The 23,145-nt window shown below is 45.9% G+C and overlaps 1 protein-coding gene across 1 annotated transcript; it reads right to left on the bottom strand.

The window, feature by feature from the left end:
* Positions 1–605: 605 nt before the first annotated feature.
* GTF2B (general transcription factor IIB) lies at positions 606–22,000 on the bottom strand. Its single transcript, XM_086462824.1, has 7 exons — positions 21,943–22,000; positions 19,397–19,503; positions 9,450–9,583; positions 3,067–3,213; positions 2,801–2,930; positions 1,911–2,192; positions 606–905 (listed from the first exon to the last, which is right to left on the bottom strand). The coding sequence occupies exons 1-7, from the start codon at positions 21,957–21,959 to the stop codon at positions 772–774; spliced, it is 951 nt and encodes a 316-aa protein (XP_086318950.1). The 5' UTR covers positions 21,960–22,000; the 3' UTR covers positions 606–771.
* Positions 22,001–23,145: the final 1,145 nt, after the last annotated feature.

Here is a 23,145-nt window from a genome sequence, read left to right as displayed (position 1 = left end):
TTCTCTTCAGCTGCTTCACCATTACATCAGACCCACCAAAGCGAAGCAGAAACACCCGTGAAAACCCGGGAGACCGCGCCGAGGGCGCGACTCATCCTCTCCCACCCCACCTGGAACCCTGCAGCAGCGGTTGTGCAAATACTCGAGCCGCTTTTCAGCGACTGCTCTGCCTCCTGGGCCGAGTCGTCCGCCCTCGGCTGCGCCGCCACCCACAAACCCTGGAGCCGCAGCAGAGGCGAGGAGCTGTCAGGGCAGCGCCGTGAGGTAACCCCCCCCGGTCCAGCTCCCGGCCTGCGGGGCGGGAGGTGCAGGGCAAGGTGCAGTCACACTCACAGGATTCTAAGTGTTTTTGGAAAACGGTTTATTTGGGAATTAACGTCATATTTTAAATCTTCCAAAATACATCTTGCTAGATCCCTACAAAAGAAACCTAAAGAAGTACAACCATATGAAATTAAGTTTGTTGCAACAGTCATTAAATATTTACTTCCACTAATATATACATACAAAATGCCACACAACGAGCTCGTTTACCCTTGGAATGTGCGCTGCTTCCCAGCAGTTACGCTCCAGCTCCTCCAGTCCCGCAACGTGAAGACTCAATATTAACACTTTGTACATCCTTTATTAGAGGCGAAAAGCAAAAGTTTGTTTCTGTTGGGTTTGTTGTTTGGTAGGGTTTGGGGGTTTTTTTGTCATGGGGGTTTTTTTTTGGGTTTTTGTTTTTGTTTTGTTTTTTTTAACAGAAATTAGAAGGAACCCTCTGGCATTTCACAGCTGTGGTAGTTTGTCTACTGGGGTATCAAACTTGAAGTCTGCTGGGAAGAGATCTGGAGCTCGAGGATAGATGAGCCTGTACGACTGTCTGATTGTAACATCGGCCACACCAGCAATATCACCAATTTCTAGGACAAAAAAAGCAGAGAAGCCGTTAGTTTTTAACTTTTTATGGAAGAAACCAGCAAGCGCAGTCTTATCAAGAAGCGCTATACACGCAGCTTCACTCCTAACTCGCCCCAAAGCCTAGAAAAAAACGGGTTTAACCACTAGTATTTTGCCTATGCAAGTCTGTCTTCTCACGTGCCTTAATTCAACTTAGGGCATCGATCTTGGGAAAAAAAAAAAAAACAACACCCACAAAAATACCAGTTTCACTTTAGGAGGGCCAAGAGTGCAAAAGTCCTTAGAACCACCTACTGCAACCCCTGCGTGAGCTCAGCAACGTTCTAACCAACCGCCAGTCTCGGGATCTTCATTTCTGTGCTTCTGTTCCACAGAAGGGAAGACCAGGCATAGACGAAGCGACACCTTCAGCTGAACGGGACATCCATTTACCTCAGAACGCCCCGAGACAGAAGGCAGAGGCCCAGAGCACTGTTTAACGGGCCAAGGGAACACTCGTTGGAGCTGCACGGGAACGCAGATTTAGTCCAGATTTAACCCAGTTTGGAATTCAAACCCGGAAAGCCTTCAGCGTTGTCTGAGGACGCTGAAGGAGGGCGGAGTCGTGCCTGCATCCACGGCGGGCAGCTGTGTCTTAACTGTCGCTCTCGGGGGACAGAACTGAGGCAAACCAGGAAAGCACCGTCCTGCCCCCGCACCCAGGAGACTGCCAACGCGAGGAAAGCTCCAGGGACAGGATAAGCAGGGATTAACGCAGAACAAAGCGCCACAGCCTGACGGATAAAGGCTGTTCTTTACCTAAAACCACTAAGAAACAGCTGGAGTTTTAACATATCTGATCTGGACTGGACATCCCAAGGGAGCTCCCAGCGCTTGGGTCCGTTCGCCACACCGAGTTCCTCCCACCGCAGCTTCGCCCAGGCCGCACGCTACCACTGGATTCTCTTCCAAGCAGCAAGACAAGGAGGAAAAAGGAAAAAACACCAACCAAACCAGTGAAGTTTTACCTTTTTGTGTCCTTTTCTCCGCCGAAGCCTGCGATGCCATGTAAATAGCCGCAGCTGCTACCGAGATGGGGCTTCTCCCAGGAACCAAATCCAGTTCCACAGCTTTACGGGCGATGTGCGTGGCTGCCATTTGGACTTGTTTGGGAAGACCCAGATTGGAGCAGAATCTCGACATGAAGTCTCCGGTTGTAATCAGATCGACACTGGTTTCGAGAGCTTTCAAAATCAGTTTAAAACACCGGCCTATTTCCTTCTTTGAAATCCTGGACACCGCACAGATTTCTAAACAAAAGAGGAAAAATGAAACTCGAGGCTTGAGAGCCTTTGCTCCCCCAAATCCATCAAGTTTGATCCTCGGTATGGTAAGGCCCATGAAGGCCACCTGCCATCAGTAATTAAGCTTTGCACATCTGTGAAACATCCAAATCACTTCAGTCAGGGCACGTTTTTCGAAGGAGCTAATTAACGCAGCTTGCTCAGTACGGGAAGGTTGGCACTCGGTGCCAAAAAAGGTGGTGTCCCCGTCAGGGAGAAGGTGACGTGTTTACTGCAGGGCTGTGGGGTCACATTCAGTTCCAGCAGTCCCCGCCATCCCCCCACCAAAGCGATACCTTTTCAAGCTTCGCCAACCGCCCCCCACACACACCCCAAGTGACTTGTTCATGTTCATCTTCCATTCGTCACGCCCAAACTGCCCAGGCCCCAGAGCCTGCTCGCTTCAGGAACACGACAAGCTTCCAGACTCCCCCCTACCCTGCCCCTGAAGGAGAGCTGTAGCTGAGAACAACCGATGCAGCAGAGTCCGGGAATGAGACAACCAGCCTCCTCCAGCGGCAGTAACCAGACCTTTGCCGCCCAGCAAAACTGAGTCTGTACGGCTGAAAACTTACCTTTAAATGTTCTTGGAACCCCCTCTTGCCTACAGGCTATGTAGAGACAAGCAGAAGCAATAGCATCATTACTCCTCCCCTTCAGGCTCTTTTGCTCATACACTTGCTTGAATAAATTATTTGTTCGATCCTTCAAAGCAAGAAGACTAAATTTAATTAACTCTAGGCCATTTAATTAGCAGCAATATCAAAAATTCATGCGCTCATTATATTATGCTAACTAAGTCAATGCCAGAACAGTTTAAGGAAGGGAGACAGGAACTTACAACTATATTTCTAGGGAGGTTGATTCTGTCTGCCATGTTCGTGATCTCTTTAAAAGCGTTCATCATCGCACGATCGGAGCTGCTCATCGTTCTGCGGTTCTGGTACTTTGAATTCCCAAATTCATCAAAACTGGCTGCACCTGTGCCCTGGAAGGAAAACATTGGTACAACAAATTCAACAGAACGCGAGCAACTTGCCCCTTGTTTCAAGAACAAACGTCTTTTGCAGCTTCACACACCTCCAGCTCGAGGCGTTCAGCCCCAAGAGCGGTGCGAGCGCCCACCACTGAAGCGCAGCCACCCAACTGAGCGGCGTCCCAGGCGTCAGGGTCTACGCTCTGCACAAGCCTCAATCCATGACTTGATTTCCAAGGACCACGGGTTATGCAGGGATTTGTCTTCCCCAACCCAACAGCTGAAGGCTATGGCAGCCAACGTGTGCCTCCCGATACTCCCGTCACCGACGCCGAGGTCCGAGAGCAGATTTTCGGCAACCCGTTACGTCACCGGGGCCGCATCTGCGCTGGCGTGGCAGAGTGGCGAGCCAGGAAAGCAAAACTTTATGGCCAACTGGAGACCAGCTGGTACAACGATACAACGAAGGCAGGGGCAAAGAGAACATCCAAACCACTGGCCTGTTCAAAACCAATCTGACAGCCCGCCTGCTAGCGGTTGCGAGCCGCCTTTGTGGCAAAACGCCAACATCCATAAATTCTGCCTTTCCAGGCAAACCAGGGGCCACTGAAAAGAAAAGCTTGAGGTCGTAGGAGAAGTAAGAGCCACCAACTCAACCTGGCTACTTCAAAACAAGCTTCCAACATGCATTTTATTTTGTACCTTACAACTGATGGTGCAAATTGCACGATTCTGTTAAATACACAATCCGTTTTGTCCAGCTAAGTGGGTCTAGAACGTTTAAGGTCTTCAATCGGCCATCAGCCCAAAAGATGTCTAACAAATAATGCCACGTCAGATTAGTGACAGGTGACGACAACACGGCCTGCAAGTTCAGGAGAGCAACGTCCGTAGTCTGTAGTGTCCGTGTTCGCTGTCACAGCGCGTGGGGCCACGAGTTCTCTCAACTGGGAAATGTTTCCTCACAACAGTTCCACGTCATGAGTTTGGGTTTGCCCAAACCAGCAAGCGTAAAGCAGATCTTGATCCAAGGCGAGACTGCTAACCCGCCGAGTCCGCAGGCTGAAGACTCAGTGATGTATCCGGGCGGTACAACGTGGGGCCAGGCCACCCTGAGCAAAGGGCAGAGCACACCCTGGCACCACCTCATCCCTCCGAGCTGCCCAGATGGCGTCAGAGCTCGCTGCTGCTTTCCTCTTCTTGGGAACCGCCCCTCTTTCTTAGAGCAGCCCCATAATCTCTCTCCCTGGTGCCCACCTGCACTTCCTACACGTTCCCTGTTGACCGTGATAACCCTCACTCTTGACCCTTCACTGACACCTGACATCCACTTCCCTACACCCAAAGACTCCACGTACACCCCACTTCTGAGGAGCTCAGTGGAGCTCTACTGTCGAGACCCAGACCTGTGGGGCACACGCACTTTGATACCGCTGTGGAGACCGAGGGCTCTGGCACAGAACCCTCCCTCACCTCTAACCCCTTGAAGAGGCCCTCTAGGACAGATGTCAGATTCCAAGATTGGTCTTGGGTTTTTTTTTCTGCTCCTTCAAACTTCCTTTCAGATGAAAGAACCACCCAGAAATGATCCCGGCACCAACAGAGCAGAGAGCTGCTCCAAAGGCAACCCTACTTCCTTGACTGGATGGGCACCTCCAACCACCCAAAGGCTCCCAGTAAGGTTTACAGGTAAAGAGAAAGAATCCAGGACAGCAAACGTCAGGCCACAAAGAGCATGACACACCTATCTGCAACACAAGACCTTCCTCTTGCAGAAATTACACCAGAACAACTTCCCTCGGCCCAAAATTTACGGAAGTCTCTGGTCAAAAGACTCCTTCCTGGCCATCTTCAGACCCCTGTTCCCTGCACTGCAGCTGCTCAAAATCCTGCAGGTGCCCAAAGAGCGGCCGCAGACAAAGGCCTGTCAGCCCTGACAGCAAGTCCCCAGTCCTTGTCCACTCTGGCTTCAGGCCAGGCAGTCCCTTACCAGGAAACATTGCCCTGTCCTGGGGCCATCAAGCATTCCCCTTCACCACAGGGATCTTCCCTGGGCCACTATACAGCACCTAAAAGATTTCTTTTTTTTTTTTAATTGGTAATCATTCTCCTTAACCTCTCATTATTCACTTCTTTGCTGGCTACTTTTTACTTTGAATGCTTGTTTATGTATATTACAACTATCAATGCAGCCACAGGCAAGTACCACCGGCCAAAGTATTGTACCCCATCAGTATGAGCATTCTCCAAGCACCACACCCAATAATATACAGCTCACAACTATAAAAGGGTTGGAAAATACTCTTCCATCTCAACTGCTTAAATAAACCACAGCAATTCTCCCTGCACACGCTATTTAAATGCACCATCTACTTTTCTTCTGGAGCTTTCAATCGAGGGACAAGGGTTTGTTGGCTTCGGCCCTTGACAACCACGTTAGGAGTCCCTTTCCCTTTGTGGAAAAACCAGAAGCCATACTGTTCTAACTGAAATCAAACAGGCTGTAAGAATTGTGCAGTTTACTGTCGTGGCCTTTATGAGACACCTAACTGCTCTTTCCCATCTCAGCAAGAAAGGCACCTGTCAAAGTCAGGAGTTCCGCCTGTTTGGCTTTCAAACAGAGCAGGAACCTCACAGGCACCATCCTGGGAACAGCCTCCAAGACAGCTACAGCGAGAAAACACAGCCCAGCCAACAGTGGTCATCTCTGACAGCGCTCAGCGGAGGCTGGGTTTACAGGGCCGGCAGCCAGCTGCTGGGGACCCCAGTATATCCCCTTTCATAGCAGAAGTATCACCAACATCACCCACATCACTGACTTGAGGTGCTCCACAGCGCCAAGGAACGCCCCCAGATCCAGCAGTCCTCTTGCCCAGGACAACCAGCTCATTACACAGTCTGAGAGATCCTTTCTTCTTTTTCCATCACCAGCCCTTGGTCTCTCTCCACTGGCTTATCAACACAGCACTTCCAGACCCAGGCCGTGCAGTCTGACCACAGCCAGCCTCCTTCAGAGGCAGCTGATCAACGGGCAGGAATTCTATACCGAGAGATTGCATTCGTTTCTTGTTCGACCTAAATTCTCTTGTAGTTTCAGCCACTACAAAAAGGAACAGATTAACTACAAAGGGCGACAAGAGGCAACTTTTTCCACAAGATACATAGCAAACCAAAGTTTTCTTTAAGATTCATAGAAAAAAAAAGGTTCTTTCTATCAAGGCAGATCTAGAAGCTCCTTGTTCCGTTGTTTTTCTTGAATTTTACACCAGGATTTTAGAAATAACTGTAATATTCTGGCAATCGAGTCACAACCAACGCCAGACTTCACCACATCTCCAACTGATCTGCATTGTCACCAATCAGATCAAGTGCAGCACGCAGCATCTACTTTCAGAGAGTGCCAATATCCCAAAGATCTGCCTGAAGAATGCAAGCCGCTTCCACCACAGCCAACTATGCTATTCATCCTCCTCTTCACAGACAAATTAATCTTTCTTCCAACACAGGCTGTTGCTGCCTCAGACAGATGGGTCCCTTAAGTACTAAAACCAGTTAGGAACTAATCCCTTCGCATGGGCAGAGCGGCCTCTCTTGCTGCTAGCAGATGCTGACCACATACCCCCAGCAGAAAGCAGTCCTGAAACCTCCTGGTTTCAAGGAGGAAAAAGTGATGAAAAACCATTCTGCGAAGCAGAACTGGCCCCTTCCTTTACTATTTCAAGGCAACAGCCGGTCACCAGAAAGTTACTGGTCTAACTGGCAAGTGGTTCGGACTCCACTTCCACCTACGCTCCCAGGAGTTTAGGACAGATCTCTGGTGTGATGTGCCACGAGAATTATCAACGTCCTCCTCTTCTGGATTTTCCACAACACAGGCTGCGGTTTGGGTGTTTGTTTTAAAGACTGCATTACCTGCAGCTCCGCCTCAGGCGGAAAGGGAACACCTCTGTTCCCCATCCCTGTGAAAGGCCACAACAACCTCTGGCACACCAACCTAGGGTCTGCTCCAGGCCACTCTAGGAATTGTTAACTGAGAAAACCGGAGTCTCGCCCCGCTGCATTCTCTGCAACTCCTGCAGGCTGTTCCGCACTCTTGTCGGATGCTACTGATCGTCCTCACGGCCCCACCAGTCTCACCCGTGTTCAACCACGGTGCGTATCGAGACCAGTCCCCATCCCAGCCCGCTGCTGGCCCGGCCTGCAGAAGACTGCCCGTGAAACACACTACTCCTTGGTTCGGTTCATTTTGCTGCACAGTTCATGGCCTTTCTGCGCCGACGGGGAATTTCTCCAGCACCTTCTGATATGAGCCGTTCTCTTCCTTCCAAATGACTGAGGAAAAATGCAGCGCGGCTGATGCAGGGTTGACAGCAAGGAGCTGCCATCCCAGAGCCCCCCCGCTCGCTGGCAAGGCGAGCACAGGAACTCTGGTACAGACACATCCTGGTTTGCCAAAGAGATTCCCATTTTTCTGGAGAAAACAATGTGTGTCTTCAGTGACTCCTCCCCATGCAACAGGGGTCTAGTGTTCTAGACCAACACATCACCCACAGGAGGACAGACTGCCCCCTCTACAGTCTGGCAGCTCCGCTACTTGGACACGTTCGCGCAGTTCCCGTCGGTTAAATCGTGCCGCACCAACGCTCCCGCATCTTGTCTTCGCCGAGCGGCACCCTTTGCTTCAGCAAGCGCGGTCACGCCGCCTCTGGGATGTTCTGGTTAACAGCAAAACTGTTTCATGACACCAGTGTCCACCTCTGGAAAATTTTTAGTTTTCGCTGAAAAACACTTTCCACAGACATTTCTTTATGTCTTTAATTCTCTCACTGAGGCTGCTACGCCTCTTACTCTAAATGAAGATCTGAACCTCCAGAGAGAAGCAGGTTAACAGCACAAGTCACTGGTCACCTGGATACAAGCTCTATCTTTAAATGTCTTTTCCAACACACGGGTTCTGAAAGAGCTCATCCTACCTACGGCGTCACACTGAGCTCCCAGAAACAAACCCTGTATTTACACAGTCCCCAAACAGGACAACGGTGCGAACCCGGAGACAACGGTCCATTTCTCTTCTCAGGGGTATCTCAGATCTTCATCACAGCTGACCAAATCAGCAACTGAAATCCAAAAGCCCCGAGAACTGCAGTCTTCCTAGACTCCAGGGACTTCTACAGCGCTGCTTCACAGAGCTACTTGGCAATGCCAACCCTTTTAATGGAGCAGTGCAGAAATTTATTTGCCTGAACGGGTTCCAAAAGCCACCGTAAAGCACCCTAAAATCTGGTGGGTAGCAACGCTTGGAGTTGTCCAAAACACAAGCATTTACTTGGACCATCCTTTGAACAGAAGGTTTCTTTTTCACCAGTGGTGAAAGATTGGCTGTCCATACCAGTATTCGCTGGTCAACCTCATCTCTTTGAGGAACACTTGGTTCAGAAGCATGGGGCACACTCCCCTACACGTATCCCTTCGCATTCAGGTACATCTACTTCTTCATCCCAGCAACGTCACTGGATCAAAAGTTTCTGAGAAATCCTGCTGGGCATGTACAACACCACACAAAGCAGCAATACCGTTTTTCATAGTTATTTACCAGCAACTGGACCACCTTTCATGAAACGTTCAAGAAAGCCACAAAAAACTTACCTGGGTTACTACTTCATTAAAAGGGAGCGCATCTGCACGATTAGTCCTGCTGTATCACCAAATTTCAACTCAAACATACATTGCAAGCTTTCTTCTGGAGCACTCACACCATGAAAGAATTCTACATTTAGCGCTTTATCATTAACTGGAAGAGCACGTGCAACACGCAGGTCGACCTCCAGGTCTCCAATATGAATCTGACACACGTTTTACTACAAAAACATGACAAGCTGATGTTGGGCAGTACTAGCTAGAGACCTCAAAACGAAGTATCTGTTATTTCAGAACCATTTCAAATACACATGCTAAGTCAAAGTGTTTATTTCAAGATTGCAACATCAGCTTTTCTATTTATAGCAGCATACCAAAGCGTGGCAAGGAACCCCACAGCACTGCAAACTTGTCTTCTGTCAAAGAGGTCAGCCCTCTCCTGCTGCCCCGAGGAAAGAGCCGTATTTTACACACCACTGAAACGTAAGAGTCCAGTGTAGACAAAATCTCTTTGGAAATACATTCCCTGAATAGTTTCCCTACAGACACACAAACACGTACTTGACATAAAAACACTCAAACTTAGTAAAATTTAGTATTTTAAGAGTTACCTTGCCAATCATTGTACTCAAGTCACCGTCGCTCAACAAAGGATTCTGGGTGTCCCCAACTCGAGACGGATCTTTTGTCGCTTTGTCATTGCTGAAAGTTCTCCACTCGGACCCTACGTCTATGACCCGGTCACCTGAGTTCACACAAAGCAACAGCCTGCATTAATGTCACATTTTGAAACAGTTCATGAAACATCCAGTTACGCATCTGAGCTCCCCCTTGCAAGGCGGCAGCCTGCTGGCATTCCCAAACGGAACAGCCGCTTGCAGGACAAGGTACCAAAATGTTTGGGATTTACGAGCTAAGTTGAAGGCAATGGAGAAAAAAACAATACTATTAGAGCTGCACAGAAAACGTAAGTACCTACAGAAATGCAGCCAGAACACAGAGTTACAGTTATCCTTAAAGAATACCATGGGATCTTCAGTTCACAAACGGAATCGAGACCTTGATTTCAAGCTGGAGATCATGGTTGCCCACGGATGTTCTCAGTGCTTACAAATGAGTAAGATACTATAACTTAATTGTTCTCTCACGTATGCCACGTGTTCACAGCACACACGTGAATTATCCATCATGCACGATCTCATCATGCTGTAGTAAATCACTTCCACGGTTCTCTGAAACATGTCACCTTCAAACCCGCCGTGATGGCGTTCTGCAGCTCAGTTCTCAGTCCTGACGGCTGGTCTGACCCTGCCCAACGCCATTCATGATGCCTGACAGAAACAACACCCAATGTATGTATATACACACAACCATTTCTTCTTAAACTCCACCTACCCTGTTATACCGGGAAGAGTTTAAATACAGATTCAGAGTAAGCACAAAAAGCACTAAACCCACATTCTCTGAATAAAAAAAAAATTAATAAATTCCCTTGCAGTCTTCTATTCAGCTCACATTCATCTAAACCTTTCCTACAGCGACTTTTCAGATTGAGAAATAACTCTGACCAACGTTTGGACCCAGGCAAAATCCCTACAGTTATCACAATGATACAATCGTAATAATTTTGCAACTGCACAATTTCTTGCGGGGGCGGGGGGGGGGGGAATCTATTCTGAATGGGGAGCTTTATTCTTAACACAAAGTTATGCAAGGAATATGCTTGAATTTGAAAGCTGTGAATGAATCCTCAGAAATCACCACAACCAAAAAGAATAAATTTAGGTTAGAGGTGTCCTCATCAATATTTGCCAGACATGCTCGCAGCAGCACTCCGCCTTTATTTACCGCTCTCATGAAAACCAAGAGGGGGAGAGAAAAGAAAAATCATCAAAAACTAGAAGGTTAAGAATATAGCACAGTAAAATAAAAAAAGGCACAGAGCCATTCTTTCCGCTACAAAGGTCTCCCCCACCCCTTGCAAGCTTAAATTTAGCAGACAGCGTGCTCCTCTAGCTCCTGGGCGCTCTGTAAATATTTGATTCAGCAGTGCTCCTTCTATGGCCTAGCAGTAACTTTACTTGAAGACAACCCCCCAATACTGTTTACAGCATCTAAAAAAAGCAAAATGTACTTAAAATTCTGGCATGGTATAAATAGAACACTGAGTACAGGGCAATGATGTAATATTTTTTCCACACAAGTGGGAATGACCTAAATGACTCACTCAGGGATCGGCCTCTTGTGAGTTATGAACCATTCCTGCTCTCACAAAAAAGTGTTCTATCACTGCCCGCTTTGGCAAACATATGACAAACAGAGGCCTGAGACTCTTATGTCAGAGTGAGAAAAGATGAAGTAGAACAAATCACCGAACATAAAGCATTTGTGTGGTTAAGATGCAGTACGCAAATTTCTTTACTTTGCCAAGAAATCTGCTATTGCAGAAATTAAGTTTTTCTGTGTACCCTCAGTGTCTTAGTTAAAAATATACAGAGGTCCTAGGAAGTGCATCCCACCACTTTTATAGAAGTGTGACGAGAGCTAGAAGTATTAACGAAAATGGAACAAATAGGCCAAAAGTTTTCCATAGATGGGAAGTATACTCAGCTACAAGCAGCTAATTACTCCATTGGACAAACACAGGAAAAAAAAAATAAAATAAAATGAGGCATTTGTAATTTTTAACTCTTCAAAATTCCAAAAACACTTCAGAACTGTGATGTTAGTATGGATGCAGTTAAGCCCCGCCCTAAGCGACTGAAACAAAACCTTAAAATACTAAAGTCAGTCTTAGAAAAAGCAGCGTTAAGGCATCACCCCTGAAGATTAGTCCCAAGTTAACGTTTCAGGCCCCAAATGGAATGTCCTGGGTCATACACTACTGACTGGATTTCCTGAAGCACCTGAAAACGGGTCTGACAGTCAAAACTCAGAGTTAAAGAAAGGTCCAAATAAGTACCTTCTAAAAATCGCCTGTGCTTTCTCACAGCATTATTATATTGGTTTTGGCAAGGGTACTGAGCTGTGATAAGCATGGGAGTGGCTGCCTGTTCCCTTCACTACTTCCTTTTGATGCAGCCCTTCTGAACAAAAATAAGCTTCACTACGTATATGGTTACATTAGACACGCCTTTATTTGATTTCCATCAAACAGATGAGTTCATCTCCTCGGCTTCCTCCTCTGAAGTACGTACAAAAACGCCATTTACAGCTTTGTGGAACCCATCTCCAGACTGGTATCCTGAAGCATCTTTCAGAACATACGAGTTTTTCCTCCATTGCCCCATTTCATTTCATCAACCCCTCTCCCAGTACTCAGCTACTCTTCAGAATACAAACACTCAGGCTCTAGAGGAAACGCAGACTGCACTGACTCAGGTTACCCACCAGCTGAAAAGCTCATTTAGTACAACGCAGAACTGTTACTCGGAACAGAAAACCTCAGCCCAAGGTTACTTTTCTTCACAACTGCCCAACGCAAAGAGCACACACACTACAGAAGGAAAGAGTAAACTCAGGTCAGTAACAAAACCTGAAGTATCACTTTGAACAGGTTTTTAAAATTAGCTTAGAATCTCTGCACATCACAAGTTATGTATGTTTACTCCCCCACCCCACCCCCCAAAAAAAGAAAGTGATTTCTCAAAGGAAAATATTATCATGCAACAAGCCTTGAATTTGCAATTACATATTTATAGAGAAATAACAGCAGCTATTCCACTGTTGCACTCCACTTGCAAAACCTCATAATACACATGTATTTTATTCTCTTTTTGCATTTTGTGTTATCTGTTCTATGAAGACAATATAGCTGCAAATTAAAGATGTTTAATCAAAACAAGAACGAGGATGAAACTCAAGCCCCGAGTAATGTTATCTTCCATATCCAATCTTGAAACAGTTCTGAGAAGGTACGTTCTTAAGTCTCTCTCAGAGGAACTCTAATGTTAGCTGCGCATTGCATCAAGTTCTACGTGTTGTTAACTAGTATTTTAAACTTAACAGAAACATGGTATTAGAGTTTATTTGCACTTTAAAGTACCAAAATTCGTATTGTTTCTACAGAATGCTTCATTCTTACAGTTTAGTTGAGGAATCTGCTGCCATCTAGTGAGCACATATATTTAACTTTTAATTAAAAGCATTTCCAGTGCCAAATTTTTAAAAAAACACATAGAATTACAATTCATTTCAGTCAACTCCTCATTAATGAGGTGCTGAGACAAACTACAACGAAAAACCTAGCTAGCAGCCTATGAGCTGGGGAGAATCAAGAAGACAAGTAACTGCCCAGAGCCAGGCTGAAGGGAGCCCTCTCCCCCAGCTAACAGTCCCAGCCCTCAGCCTCTCCTCGTATGAAGATGCTCCAGCATCTTTGCCACCTTCTGCCCCAGCAAGTCTCTGTCTTCCTGGTACTGAGGACCCAGAGTTCACAGCAGTCCAGGTATCTGTTCCTCCTCTTTCTCTTTACTAGCTTAGGCACTGCCCCACGCAATAGTACTCAGCTTCATAGCTTCCAAAATATAAATTAAACTACCTTTTTTTTTTTTTCCTCCCAGTTTTCAGCTACAAAACTTCTATTTAAGACCAGATATATTAAATGTTACTAAAGAATAAACTCTTGGGGGGGACGACCCACAATTTTACAATCGCAGCTTTTTCTACAACATTTCCAGCCTTTTGTACAATAGTAATATTCCTTGTTTTCAGTGAATTGTCAACACCACAAATGCATCATCACCAGCATATTCACAAGACTCAGCTGAAATAACAAAAAAAAAAAAAAAATTTAAAAAAGAAATCCACAGAGCACTTCAACTCGTTGCCAGACATCAACAGCATCAAACCAGAACCTCCAGACAACTATGGCTTGAAACAGGCTAGCACTGCAGGCAAACGACTGCTACAAAAACAAAGGTTGAGCAGATCCTGCATTTCAAAATGGTAACAGATTTAAAAGGACTTCCAGGCTTCCTAAGCCATCAACTTGTAGTAATTTTGGAGGAAGCAAATGAGAGTAGAAACGTTAAACAATCTGGTGGGCACGTCTGGTCAGCTGTAGTTACACCTCTGCAGAACTTGGGACCTTTAAAAAGACAGCAGCTCAAGTACTTGTGAAGGATGCTCCAGACTACAGAATCTCAATGAAAAATCTCGTGCCTGATACTATGTCACAAAAATAAGAGGTTTTGGACTCTTCTTCCATCCAGAGGAGTTCAGATCTTTTCTAGCCCTTATTTACCTTAAACCACTTTGCCAATCTGATAAGGAAGCAAGAGAAAAAAACATTCCCTAAATAGGATGATTCAAAGTGTTACTGTTATTCCACTAGATAATAAATCTAGCACTACAACTAACAGCTCTCAAACACCTCTGGTTCTAGAAAATCCCCTCCACCCTCCAGGAGCTCTCATGCCAAGAGCAGTGCTTATTACAAAGCCTGAAAAAGTCACCAGCTTTTCACACCTAAACTCTAAGCTTCCACTGCCACCAGCGTTATTGCTGAAACACCTAGAACCATCACCCTCATCTCTGAAGCTGGACTGGGTTACACTTAAACCACAGACTGTTTGAAAAGCTGACTGAAAAAGGCTAGCAAACACTCTCTTCATATTACAAATTCCCTGCGTGAATCCAGCATCCATGAATGCTCATGCAGAAGTCAACTATTCAGAATTCCTTTAAGTATCAGCATCCCTTATAATTAGCTTTCCTGGGGATGCAAAGAGTTTTATTTGCAAGGACTAACTTTTGTCAGACACTATTTCGTGCTCTGGACACCAAATGTGGAAGCAGTAACCAGATGTAAGGTGCCAAGACACATCCGCATCTGAAGATTTCTGCCTACTTAAATAAGTAATACTTTAAATTGAGACTTCACATTTTACTTTCAGTGTTGATAATACTCACAGAAAGAAATAACCATGAATATACACCCAAACATGAAAAGACTTTTCACCATTTGGAGGTATAAAGATACTAGAATAGACCTAACTGCCCTCTACTGGATCCAAGTCACAAGGACTTAAGCACCTTCTCCACTTACAGGATACTACCAACAGCTGGAAAAAAACCAACAAAGGTTTCTTTGGTTTTCAGAAAACAAGCATCTCCTTACAGACACAATCAATCTTATCCCTAATGACAGACTTCCTGAGTAATGGACTGGCCAGCAGAGCGGCGATCACAAAACCCCTTCCTACTTGTTTGTTGTATTGTAGAGAAAAACCTGCAGTATAGTTAAATCTGATCTGTTCTCCACAGGCCATACCCGAATTTAAGATGCACCATTTCGATCTCAAACTTTGCAGAAGCATCAGCCAACCGAGCGCTCCGACAGGATTTCCTAACGGCCTTACTGCCGGCCACAAGCTATTGAACGTTTTCCCCCAAAATTCTTTAACTGAACACTCGGGTATACAGAGAACAGGGAATAAACATCTGAATACAGGTCATAATCTGATTGAAAGCTTTAACACGTTGATACATGTCCAAGGATTCTCATCAGCTGAAGACAGACTTGTGCTTTTTTCCTCGAGGCGGCTATCCAAAGAGACCCCAGACAAGAGCACTCTTCTCCAAGCCCTCCCTGCCTCCTGCAGCGGACAGCGTTAGAGAAAGTCACTTCCCGAAAGCTGCAAATAAACTCCTCGCTGCTCCAGCTCCTGCACACTAAGGCAACATTTAATGAAGCTGTACAGAAGGTTAAGGGAAGTCGTAGATCAGAAAGGTACTCCTCCCTAGCTGAGATGCTACACGGCTGTACATGCCACTAGACCCATTCTTATCCCCCTCCGAAATTCAGCTCACCACCTTGCTACATCAAGAAAATGCAGTGCTTTGTGTTCCACTTCGATTCTGCTTTCTTCAGCCCCTTCTGGCGTATCAGCTGACTTCCAGCCTTTTTTACTGCCTAAAAGGTAGTAAGCGAAACAGTCACCTGTCAAGAAAGAGGATTTACTAGCCTTATGTTCTTGGACAAAATGCTTCTCCCCACACCAAGTCTGTCGGAAGAGTGAGATATGGTCAATGCTTCAGATGAAAACAAAACTAACTACTTCTCCAAACACCAAGAACTCTGTTTGTGAATTCTCAAGCCGGCACACAAACACCGTACCATACACATCCTAGAACGATTTGAGTGAAGTATATATAATAAAACACAGGAGTTAAGACAGCAAACGCAACTCAGACACAGACTTGTGAAGTTTCAGATGCTATCAATCCAGATTAGGATCAAAATTCCATGGATAACTGCAATTTAGGTCCCCGACTGCCCTTCATGCAAAAGGCATTAGCAGGAGGAAGAGTTAACGAGTTGGAAACGGTTACCATGAGAAGACAGAACACCAGCTAAGCCAGGACACTGAAAAGGCAGATGAGAGTTTTTTGTAGACTGAAGTGGTATTTTGAAGCAATAATAAAACAGCCACCAGCTTCAGCATGACTGACACTACAAGACTGAATTCTTTTAACACTGCACAGCAAAGCAGCACAGTTGATTTAGAACCAGCGAAAAACGCTGCGCAAAGAGAAGGCAGCATCCTGGATTTAACTTAGAATTTCAATCTTGCCGAGACACCAAGAACACCACCTATGAGTATAAAACAACTTCGATTAAAAATCTCTCTCAAAAATCCCTTTCAAAAGCAGTACTTCTAATATACAGCTCTAAGACACGGAATTCAACGGTTAAGAGAGCAGCTCCTCCTCCCCCTAAACATTACCACCGCTTCACCCTTTCAGCTACAGACCTGATAAATGCAACCTCAGTCATAATACTAATAATTCTGATTTAATCTCAGATTCCCAGGAGATTGATGACAAAACCCGAAAATTACCTACGCACCAGCCATTTTATCCTATGACCCAGTTCTGTGTTTAATAAACTCGCGCTTTTTCCATAAATGTGAAGCTTTAGTACTTCGCCACAGCACGCACAAAAAACATCAAGTGAAAATACACTTAGTTTAGTCAAAGCCTCTATGCTCTGACTTCAGCTAAACTGTACTAAAAAACAAATTTTTTAAAAAAAAAAAAAGTCAGTGACGTCACGTCACTATGTACTTTACAGCAGCAAAACAAATGCACACATTTGGCATTCACCACTCTGCCCCTCCCACACCAGCAGTGCTCTGCAGACGGCAAAATCAAACCAGTTGTAAATAAACCTGTAACGCTGCTTTGGCTACAGAGTGCATTCAGCGGGGGTTTAACTGTCCTAGTTGATCCCCTTCAGTGACAAAGATCTCGTTCACTTTCAGCCCAGCTCAAAACACACCCTCAGTGGGCCCTGCTCCTATCAGCCACGCACATCATGACCTATGTAAGCCTCGAAACACGAATCCACGACTTTTCTATGCAAGAACAGGAACTGAAATCGCTACTCTGTCAAGGGGAACGCGTCTCATGGAATCTGCGACACCTACATAAAAATTTTCTCACCTGGAAACATGATTTTGTCTTCACTCCCTTAAAACATCCCTACTTCACACGCATCTCCAGAAAACAGCATCAGAATTGGATCTGTTTCTCTCCTCCTCTAAATTTCTTACCAAACCAGAAGAGAAAATGTTGAATGTTCACGTTTCTGTTTGGTCACGCACTCTTCAATTATTTACCTTCATCTGATTTAACTGGTTTTCCAAACTAGCTGCTAGATACCCTAGCTAATGAACTGGATGCACGTAGGTAAACCAAATTGCTGAAGGCAGGCAAGACAGAATGAGAACAAACAGCACAACGACAGCAAATCTTAAAGCCTTTTAGTGATAGATCCACAGAAAGGCCTATTTAAAAAAAAAAAAAAAACAAACCTTAAATGCTTAAAGAAAATACACTTTTTACCCTACCAGTAACATTGGCTGTAAAGAGGACCGAGACCATTTTAAAAATTCAACTCAGCAAAAGTTTGTTCTCATATTTTCATGATTCTGCTCACCAAAAACGCTGACAACTTGAACTACAGAAATCTCCAACACCACTGATTCAACAGAGAGCAAATCCCTAAAGCAAGAATACCTTGTGACTGGGTAACAGAGGGTACACAAAGTGAGGTTTTTGATAAACTCCCAAGTTGCTAAAAATGAAACTTATCAAGCAAAACCTTTCCCTCTTCTTCTAAAGCCAGAATTAGCTTAGAAGTTCTGAACTGATCAAGATGGGCTTTTCTAAACTTTAGTTCAGCTTCTATGGCAGCCAAACAAAGAGCTGAACGTGGCCCAAACTCTTTTAAAGCAGGACCTTAGAAGCCTATTGCCATATTTCAACAGGAAATACTGCTGTGGACATTTGAATTTTTAACCAAATTTATTACGATGCATTTATCAGAATTTATGCAATTTAAAGCAGCCCTTCTTTTAAGAAAGCAAGTAACAATCCTCCCCCTAGCCTTTTAAACGGTTTTGCAATTTTAAAGGAAACCGATACTCAAGTTTAAATATTTCAGCATTTACTTTAATAAGCTATGAGGAAGTTTGCTTTTTGCATAAACAAAAGACTTATTTCAGTCACCCAGTGAAATCACTTTTGCTGCAACTTACTAAACCTTTAACTTTACACTAACAGCTGTATATAAATTTTTAACTCACTGCAAGACAAGAGGCAAAACAAAATCACCACGGTCTAGGACAGAGGGATATAAAACCAGCTGAAATATTTAGCACCACTGAATGAATCACCTGAACACGCACCCTCCGCAAAACAGAGGATTTTCTTTGGGTCATGGCACATCTAAAAAAATTTATTAGAAATAAATGAGGTTTAACGAACGATCACAGCATGAGAAGTTTCCCATGCCCAAGGAATGAAGACAGCAAGATGTACGACAAGATGTCATCCTAGGAAAGACACAAAAATGACTATGCAGCTCCTTCTGTGACGACATGATTCTCTGCCTCTCCCTCATTCAAGCAAGGACAATGCCTAAAAGGCCTTTCAGTTTAAATACCCCATTATACTTAGAAACACAGTTTGGCCTGTGGAAGTTGCTGCCACATGAACCAAGTAAAAGAGCTCAGCAAGATTCCAGAGGAAAAAACTGGGTATTTACTCCAGATAGCATCAAAAGCCTTAGGAGAAGTAAGTAACAAAACCAGGTGCTGGCAAGGGTATAAAGAGAAATCCTTCAGGGCAGAAGGTAACTTCTAACTAATGGGAAATTCAGATTTTTTTGGGGGGGTGGGGTGGTGTATAAGCAAGTTATTTGACAAAGAGCTTTTATTACATCTCTTCCACTTTCCTGACTGAAACAAGAGTCGTGATTAAAGACAGAATACTGGAATAGAGAACACAATAGTCTAATTCAGTATTATAACATATTTTAAATTTTCTATCTTTAAAGAGAGTTCGATTCTTTTCATAATGCAAGAAGTTACAAGAAGAGAAGACTATTCAAAGCAGTGAGCTTTTAGCCAACAGAATATCACAGAAGAAAACATTTCGGCATCAAGAAAAGGCCTTTTAACATTCACATTATCATACGCCAATTTCATGGGAAAACCCATCTACAATTTAAGTTTTATGGTAATTCATAAAAATACGAATAGCTACTTACCTACTACTAGCCCACACTCCGAACAAATCATATCACCAGCTCTGTAATCCTCCACCAAAATGGAATCTGGATGATTGGGGCAAGTCACCCTCGGAAGTACGTCCAAACTAAGAAAAAAAAAATTAGAAGTACTAATTATTTGTCATCAAGTAGGCTGCACATCCAAAAGTATAAGAGTTCCTTGCTGAAAAGAACACTTTAATAATACAGAATTTACAGTGATTTGAATGATAGAATGTTAATCTAAACACCTGAACCTCACCCTTCATTTAAATGCTGTAACACTACATTTGACAATCAAGACTTCATGTCATCTCAAATTCCCAATTTTTTGTGATCTATCGTGTACCAAAATCACTTCAAATTAAAACATCAAAAATCTAAGCAACAGGCTTGATTAAGTGCAGTCTAACTTGCAGTCTATCACTAAATGAAGTCAGAGACTGCTTCATTCCAGATGATTCTTCTCACTCTGATCAGACCAACGTTACTTATCAGGTCCTTAATTCAGGAACTAGTGCGCACACAACATGCATTTTTAGAAAACAGCTGATTCTACCACTGCTTTATTAACTTCCAAGTATTTGAAGAAAAAGTCCCATGTTAAATTACGCAATTCGTTAATCATGAGCTCTTAACAGAACCCAACCAGCTCAGGAAGGGGATTGTGTGACAACTGCCTCTGGTAACAGGGATCTGTCTCTTTCACACCCACGCACCTGCAAGAGTTACAGCAGATATAAAAAACTTCCTATAAAGCACCAGCGCTATTTAACACAACAGCTTTTAGTTACTGACTTGAGTAACAACCAACTGCTTCTAACCAAACATTTTAAAAGTAAATACCTCATTCAAGCTACCAGTGACTGCTCAGTAATTCTGTCAAAACCAATCATTTCAAAATAAGAGTAAGTATTTACAACTGGGGTGCAGATATTTGACAAAGCCATTTTGCCCAAGCTAAAAAGCAGCGAGTACAGAAGCTGGTCGTAAAAAGTGTCATGAGTACCCAGCAATCTCAACCCGATTGTGCCAAAAAATAATTTCTAATCCTTTCAGTTGTAGAAAATATTGTATTAGTCAAATTAACAGGTTTCCCTCTTTCCCACTAGTCCATTACTTCAGCCTTATCTATACATTCCACCTTCTTTTTTACTTTTTAGACATTTCTGATGAGTTAAATGTACAAAAAAAAACCCTACCCAAACATTTTAGTCCAGAGGCTGTTCAAAAAAAGACTTGAAACCGAAACTGAAAAAATCAACATCACTATTAATATTAAAGCCTCCAGAAAAAAACATGTACACGCCAGATCTCCAGGTGTTAATTATGTACAAAACACTATATAAAAGATCTTTCCTTCTCACTCTTCCCAGCCCGTAGTTTCATATGACAAGACAGAACTGTTGACAATGCATGTGCAATCACCTGACACTTGCATTACGCAAAAGGCCAGCGACACGCTAAGCAAAAGAAAAAACAAAAAAACAAAAAAAAACAAACCCAGAAGCCTGAAAGAACACAAACGGTGTTTTGTTTCAGACCCGACCTTCACGAAACATTGTAAAAATCAGCCTCCCTACCCCAAACTTAACTCGTTTACTAGACATACATACTAGTAACACACAGGTTGAATACACTGAGCCAGCTACAGGAGAACGCATGGCATGGGTGTAAGCGTCCATCTCAGCAAATCGCTCCCGAGTTCCACTGACACTACTAGGAAGCACTCCCTAAATCCCAGGACAGGTTTAGCAGGAGTACTAGAGTCACTCCGCTCCGCGGGCCCTCCTTCATTCCTGACCTGAACGAAAACCCCGACGCATCTCCAGGGAAAAAACCCAACTCGGAGCCCGACACCCGTCTGCTGCCTGTAAGGATTCAGGGCGGCGGCCCAAAAGCTGTTCCCAGGACCCGATGAGCTGGAGCCGAGCCAGGCAGCGGCCACCCCGGCTCAGCGGCCGGGCCCGGCGGCACCGGGGGCTCCGCACCCAGGCGCTGCCGAGAGAAGACCGTGGCCCGGCAAGAAAAAGGGCTCGATCGCAAGCGCCGCTAACACCAAGCTCACCCTAACGAGGGGCTGGGGAATCAAGCCACAAATCGCCACGAAATCCCCCAAAACACCTCGCTTCCTCTCGGAGCGCCACCGATGAACAACGACACGAAGCAGCGAGCGGACAGCAAGCCCCCCCCCCCCCCCCCCCCCCGGCGCTCCCGACCTCTGGCGGCCCCTCGGAGGCCCGGAGGCCGCCCGGCCCGGCCCACACGGCGAAGCCCACCGAGGCCCGGCCCCGAGACAGGGGAAAGCGGAGAGGGGCCGGCTGCGCCGCGAACTGAGAGCGCCGCCCCGAGCCGGGGACACCGGGGCCGGGGCAAGGCCGGCCATAACCACCGGCTCGTCCCCGGGTGGCAGCAGGGGCGAAGCGGCCATTTTCTCTCCCGTCCAGCGGGCGAGGAGAGATGGCGGAGCCCCTCCCGCCTCCTCCCTCGCCGCCCCCCACCCTCCGCGCGGGCCCCTCAGGCGCGCCCAGGGCGGCCTCCCGTACCGGCTGGTGGACGCCATCTCGCCTCCCTCCTGCCGCAGCGCCGGTACGGAGTCCGGCGGCTCCGCAGCGTTCCCGTTTATATAGCGACAGCGCTGGGCGGGGCCCGCCGAGCGCTCGCTACGGGCCCCGCGAAGGGACAAGCACCCCCGCCCTCCCCGCCCCCCCCGGGCCCCGCGGTAAGTGGGGTCGGTTGGTTACCCCGGGCACCGGGCGGGGCCGACCCCCTCCCCGCCGTGCAGCCAAGGCCCAGGGCCGCCGGCTTGCTCATGGGCAGGGCTCGGGCACCCGAGGGAACGGGTTTAAGCAAAACTGGCGGAGTTTGCAGAGAAGTTTCAGGGGTACAATGCGTTCTTGGCTCTGGGACGCAGACCAAGCAGAGGCCTGCTCCCAAAAAGGGGAAGAAAAAGCAGGAAAAGTTTAGTTCTCCCTTGCTGGCATCATCTGCGACAGCTGTTCTGGTTTGCTACTCGGCTGATTCGACCTTGAGAAAAACCAGGCCCTTCTGCAGGACCCGCAGGTGTCGGGCAGCCCAGCTGTGACCCGTGGAAGCCCTCGGCAAGCGGGCCACGCGCGGACACAGCCCGACTCGAGCAGAGACGCCCATGCCTGCTGGTTTGTGTGGGTTTCCCCCGGTACCCTACGGGCTCCTGCGTGAGGTGATCAGCTCCCCTTCTGTCCCTGCCCCTCGCACCCACCCCGGCAGCAAACATCAGGCCGAGGAGAAGGAGGAACCCACAGGAACTGCTGCAAAACCAAAGCCCTCCAGCGCTGGACTCCGGCCCTGACTAACTCCCCGAAAGATTATACGCAAAATCAGTCCATATTATTGAGGAGCAACAACAGGTTTTCAAGCCCAAACCGTAAAACAGTGGAAAAAACCCTATTCATTTGGTATGGGCCGCACATCACTGATAAAAAGAGGGATAAATAGGACAGGAGGGTCTACAGATTTTGGAAAGTGCTGTTGCTTCAATCCTTTAAAGCAATCAGTATTGAAGTCTGTGAACAGCTGCAAATCAGCTATCTATTAAGCAGATACAAAGGACTGTTCACACCACTTAACACCACATCTCCACTACGTATCAAAAATATTTTTCAGTTTGCTAGCTTGAAAAAGGAAATCCAGCAGGGTTGAAAAGTTAATACTTGCTAATACTGAGTCAAATTCACTGTCACACAACTCCTAACCACTTTGGTGCTGAC

The sequence above is a fragment of the Leptosomus discolor genome, chromosome 3 (assembly GCF_034619465.1).
Source record: "Leptosomus discolor isolate bLepDis1 chromosome 3, bLepDis1.hap2, whole genome shotgun sequence".
In the NCBI taxonomy this organism is placed as follows: Eukaryota; Metazoa; Chordata; class Aves; order Leptosomiformes; family Leptosomidae; genus Leptosomus; species Leptosomus discolor.
This window is presented reverse-complemented; position numbering and strand designations above follow the sequence as displayed.

Bases quoted from the DNA above. Each gene is read 5' to 3' on its own strand.
- GTF2B (XM_086462824.1), bottom strand. The intron at 3,214-9,449 runs GTAACTCTTAAA...TTTTCCTTCCAG, and splicing joins TGAGTACAATGATTGGCAAG to GGCACAGGTGCAGCCAGTTT. The intron at 2,193-2,800 runs GTAAGTTTTCAG...TCTTTTGTTTAG, and splicing joins GGTTCCAAGAACATTTAAAG to AAATCTGTGCGGTGTCCAGG.